The sequence below is a fragment of the Mercenaria mercenaria genome, chromosome 9 (assembly GCF_021730395.1).
Source record: "Mercenaria mercenaria strain notata chromosome 9, MADL_Memer_1, whole genome shotgun sequence".
Classification (NCBI taxonomy): Eukaryota; Metazoa; Mollusca; class Bivalvia; order Venerida; family Veneridae; genus Mercenaria; species Mercenaria mercenaria.
In genome coordinates this window covers 8,730,314-8,736,360 of record NC_069369.1, presented here as the reverse complement: position 1 = coordinate 8,736,360, position 6,047 = coordinate 8,730,314, and the positions used below count along the sequence as shown (strand labels likewise).

Genomic DNA, 6,047 nt, shown 5'->3' with positions numbered 1-6,047 from the left:
TGACTGAAAAATTGTTGAAAAAGACGCTGAACCCAAACAAACACACACGTATAGACATTACATTAAAAATCATTTTTAAACAGTAAATAATAATATACCATTTGTACTTCACGATTGCTAGGCAAGCAACGATGCTAAAAGCCATCAACAGTGCTCCTAGGACAGCTCCAACGATAATGTACGTTTTTCTTGCGCCAGACTTTCCTGTTGTAAAAATATCAAGATATAAAGAACATCATCCGTCAAACGTTAAAATGTGTAAAAGAAAGCATGAATTGACTTTGCAATCATATACTTTATCATAATGTAATGTTACATGCTCTATTTTAGTTTTATGTCAGTTGAACAGTTGTTATGTATAAAGTCCAAAAGTATATATAAAGTATAAAGTTTGTATCTAATCGACATTATTTCAATATTTAATCCCAAATTGCCCATAGACAAGTCACTACCTTTAGAGCTCATCTGTTTTCCTGAGCAAGAAAAAGATCCGGGACTATTTTCACAAGTGAATGTGACATTGCACGGATTTTCATCGCATTCATCGATATCGTCACCACAGTTGTGTCCCTGCCAGCCGGAAGTGCAGTTACATGTGTAGGATCCTAAAGTATTTACACACAGTCCCGAATGTTTGCATGGATTTCCAGTTTTATTTCCCGCCATCTGACATTCATCGACATCCTTCGTACAGTTAACTCCTTCCCAGCCAGGCGTACATGCACATTGGAAAGAGCCAATACTATTTACACACATTCTATTTTTTCCATTCGTGCATGGATTTGAAGCGCACTCATTAAGGTCTTCAGTGCAGTTGGCCCCCTTCCATCCTGGTGCGCATGTGCAATTGTAGTAACCCTGTTCATTCGTACATGTTGATGAGTGTTGACATGGATTTATTAAACACTCGTTAATATCCTCGTCGCATTTGTCCCCTTTCCAGCCTGATAAACAAGGGCATTTGTACGAACCTGGTGTATTCTTACATGTAGCTGTTTTCGGGCACGGAGCTGTTGCACATTCGTCTCTGTCAATGGTACAATTTTTGCCGTGCCATCCCGCTGCACAGTGACAGTAATGTCCTCCTTTACTAAGCGTTTTGCAAACTTCTGTAGGCCGGCACATTGAACTGAAAATATGTCTGGTTAAAAAGTGAATTTGGGATTTAAGAACAATTTCCTAGGTAAATTCAGAAACAGTTAAAGCAGCAGCAGTACATTAGTCTCCATTAAAAACCCAACTTGACCCTGTAACTATCCTGTATCTTGTTTGAAAAAGCAGTTTCCCACTGTCTTTTCTAACTTCCGGACGGAAAGTTATTGCCCCGCTCATAGCTGTCTAACTGATTGTTTTATTTATTAAGCAGTAGATCATAGCTTGCATATTAGGAGAATGACTGCTGTTACTTTTATACGTAAAATATTGAACCGATCAGTTTTAGATTAAAAACGGAAGCGAAACAAGCAATATACTTTGTAACAATTACTCGTTCAAACATTGATCCTGACACCAATCACCTGACCATCCCGGTACGCATAAGTGAACAGTCGTTGAATTGTCCCTTATCTCACAATGAACATCTCCAGACCAACCTTCAAGACATTCACATCTGAAAAGTAAATAAAAAAGCTTGTGTGTTTACTTCATTCAGATATAGTGATCGATCAATATCACGTGTAAACGATTATTTATCGATAACACGGGTCACATTCGTGTAACTGGTTTCATCGATTACTTTCAGTTGGATGTGAAACTAAATATTCTGACTAAAGTAATCATGATTACATGTTGACTACAGTTTATTACATTTAATACTTCTGACAAGCTGTGTATCTTCCTATATAGCATTATGTTTACAATTATATATATGGTAACTCAAAATTTTGCATTTTTTATGGAATCCGGTGGACATTTGCCCCCAGTGCTTATTTCTGAAATGGACATTTGCCGTCCATCCCCCATAATATTTCAACAAACTGATTGTTTAGGAATCTTATCCACTTAAGGTAACAATATATTTGTTTCATACAATTTTATGGTAAAAGATAGGCAAATTATCAAGGTTAAATGTTAAAGAACTGTGCAAATTTAATAACTATAATGTTGTTATGAGTACTTTTATAACTCAACAATAGTCTATAATTGTTTACCTGAATACAATTAATACATGTAATATAGTGATCAAATTTTTATCAGTAAAGCATATCTTTTTATATGAGAATTGCTTTTTTAAAGAAATTTTGGTATTAAACAACACAAAGCACAGTTATATCTGCTGGACAAAAACTTAAGGGGAGGTGGACAAATGTTCATTATAAAAATAAGTGGTGAGGGTGCAGACGTCCTGTCTACCATTTAAACTTAAAGGTAAAAGCAGTCCATGGGGCAAATGACATAAAATGAAAAAGTTGGAAATAAATTAACTCAGCCGTCTTTGTTGAACCTTATGATTAAATACAGTTTAAAAATGAAACAAAAATACGTATCTTGGAATCGATTCACAACGAAAAAAGTATAAAACTGAGGGCGATACCGCTAAAGGTAAACTGAAAGAACGCAGCTACACTTATATCTACGGTGGCACAGAGGTGACATCCGCAACACTTTATTTATATTGTGGCCACAACTTAGTAAATCGTGGCCTCAACTTAGTAAAGAACAGTTAAAATGTGTCCGGACGATAACTTGAGAATGCTTAGGCCTAGGATCACGAAACTTAATAGGGAGGTTTATCATGATCAGCAGATGAACCCTACTGATTTTGAGATCAAAGGTCATGGTCACTAGATTTTTTGTGTACAGTGACCAAATAATTTCTGTCCTTGTTCAATAACTGAATGCATCAAGGAGGGCATTTCGTGTTCTACGAGCTCTTGTTAGTATAAAGTTTCCCCATAGATTGTTTTCCGAACGGCAAGTTTCCCCTACTGATAGTAGTTCATCTTTTTAAAAGGTAATTTACAAAAAGTCAGCACTTTTAAGTGACGTCATCAATACTAAAATGCCTGCCACTATGGTCCGTGAAATTTCATACTGTCAAATCTTTTTCAACTGTGGTCCGATTTCCAATTGACCAATAAGTAATCATCCACTCGCATCGGTTCTGTTTCGTGTATGTAATATATTTCAAGTCCCATGGCACTGAATAGTGAGCTGTTTTATATGTAACAGGCCCACGTCTGCAGTTATACTTAAAATTACATTATGTAAAAGTAACATAGAAAGTTTGTATTTTTTATACGTGCGCCTACATCATTTCTGAAATTTCTTCTCTTAAAAATGCATTTGTATATTATTTGTGACGAATACCTTTTTTTCTCGTAAAGTATATACCGTTCCCATTGTATATACAGTATTCCATCTAAACCGAAAGTGCTTAATTGCAATCAATAATCAAGCTAACAACTTTTACTTTTCACAGATCTGTGGTACTTATTATATTTAAAAATATCTTTTGATGGAAGAAAATGGCCATGAGAAGCAAAAAGGGGAAACGAGAGGGCTGCATTGTTTGCCTATTAGGTGTAACGTTATCACATAAAATAATTATATGTTATTGATATGTCATGGCATATGACGAAACTATCAGTACAACAATGTATATGTTTTGACACTTTCCTTATTTCTTTTAAGAATTTATTTACGGAAAATATTTGAGCCGTTATGTCAAGATGTATGATAATGTCTTCGCTATATGATATGATACTTTCCTTATGTCTTAACAGCAATTCACTATATTTCATCAAACGATTATTATATGTGATGGTTATGTCATGATGTGTTATAATATCTTTGACAACTAATATATTGATTGTATGTTATAACATAAATGGATTCTGACAAGATATCATGGAAATATTATATGATATATAAAAGGTATTTATACACGTCACGATATAACCAACACATTTAATGGTTGTTTACGATAACGTAATGAAATCGTAATAAGATATAAGGGAAGAATTATATCATATATCAAATGCATTATAACATATTCCTATATAAATTTCACAATGATTTATTGTTATAACATAATATAATTCCAGTAAGACGTAAGGAAAGTGTTATGTTATATATTGAAGGTACTAGTACTATCACACATCATGAAATAATGGCTACACATTTTGCTTGCGTTTTATAACATAATGAAATCATGATAAAATAGGAGGGAAATACCATGTAATATATTGAAGGAATGTACATGTACATGACAGAACCGTCACATATAAGGATTGTTTGCTATAACATACTGAAAATCTAAGATAAAATCATTTCATATATCGAAAGTATTAATAAATCATGGCATAACCTTCACATATAATGATCCTTTGTTGTACCATAATGAAATTCTGATAAGGCATAAGAAAGTTATCATACCATATAGTGAAGACATTATAACACATCTTGACATAATGGCTACATTTATTGACTGTATTTTATAATATTGTTAAATTCATAAATAAGAAAACATATACAGGAAGTGTCAAAACATATTTTAAAGGAATTGACACACGTTATGACATAACTACAACATATAATATTCTGTGTTACACAAACTGCGCAAATAAGACAGCCCTGGCATTCCATATTCTACAACATTACATGTAATGCCGCAATGTCCTGGTGTGTATTTCATTATTTACGTAATTGAACATCGTCATCAGTCACGTGTACTATTTTTAGAGACAGCATTTACTATGTATATACATTTGACGATATTAAAAATAACATATTCACATAGCTTCCTACTTCATGAATTACTTTTGAAATAAAAAAAGTGCTTTTGAACACTGCCTGCTGTTCATATTACTCACTGATTTAGTCCTTACCAGGTAGCTTTAGTTTTCATGAGCTTATTGTGAAAGAAAACACCACACATTCACCACAAATGTACCTTGCAGTCAGTTTATCAGTATATGCCAGTAAGATGTACAATAAAACAGGTAAGGATGCAAAAAGGCAAAAAAAGGACCTTATCTGTTGCACCCTAAAAATAAAAAAAATGGTAACTGACGAAAAAGAAAAACCGTTCAGTTGAAAACAGTTAATATTTCTGTTGATAAAAAGGAAATGGTGGTAGGAATTTTAAGTCATCTTGCAGAGTTAAGGTAGTTCTGCACGTTTGATATACCGGAAGTGATGGCGTAACGTCATTTATCCCGAAAACGTAGAATAATGCCTGGATTCGGCGTACGGAAACGAAAATCAGTTTATGAATTAAGGACAACCAGTGAATAAATGTATCAAAATGGCACTGTTTCTATCTTTCTAAAGTTAAAATATGATATTAAAACATCTTACACGTTAAATAATTCAAAATAATGTCTTAAAATAGACGGTTCACTTTAATGATAGACAAATATCTCAAAAATTAACTCACGGACCTATACATTTTATTTCACGATATTATAGGCCATACGTTTATTTACGACTATGAGAAGTTTCATTAAAATCTACATTGTAGAAAAAATTCTATTCGCGAAAAAGTTATGAAAGTTGCGTTTTCCCATAGACTCCCATTATGAAAAATTGTGTGAGGTCGAATTTTTTCAAATCAGTCTAGCAAAAAATCATGCACACGACCCTATCTTTTTTATTTGCTGAATTTTCTTAGTACATTCCGCAGTTTTGAAAAATCAGAGTTTAATCAAATTCTACATTGTAGAACAATTTTTGATCCTAACGTGCAGAACTACCTTAAGTTGAAAAAATGAAATTTTCATATTCTGTGAAAATAGTTCAGAAACTGTTAAAATCAAAAAGCAGTTTAATGATATGAAATGTGCTTAAATGTAAAGAGATCCAACATTTAATACCATCGTCAATAAATATTTATGACACTTTTCTCCATTTTGAGAGCAACTGTTACGAAAAGTCTAACCGGTACGAATATTAACTAGGTATAAAGGAGACTTTCACAATATCCATTTATTTATGTAAAAAGGAGATGGCAGTTGAGGGCACTAACAGATAGTTTTGTCTTTTTAACATAATTATCTGGATAACTCGCATTATTGCCACTTGCCAGATAATAACTAGATATATGA

The 6,047-nt window shown here is 33.2% G+C and overlaps 1 protein-coding gene across 1 annotated transcript; it reads right to left on the bottom strand.

Annotated features, from left to right (window-relative positions):
* Positions 1 to 321: 321 nt before the first annotated feature.
* On the bottom strand, positions 322 to 1,606 carry LOC123547938 (fibropellin-3-like). Its single transcript, XM_053552003.1, has 2 exons — positions 1,487 to 1,606; positions 322 to 1,129 (listed from the first exon to the last, which is right to left on the bottom strand). Exon 2 carries the CDS (start codon positions 1,123 to 1,125, stop codon positions 322 to 324), a length of 804 nt encoding a protein of 267 aa, XP_053407978.1. The 5' UTR covers positions 1,126 to 1,129; positions 1,487 to 1,606.
* Between the last annotated feature and the right edge of the window lie 4,441 nt (positions 1,607 to 6,047).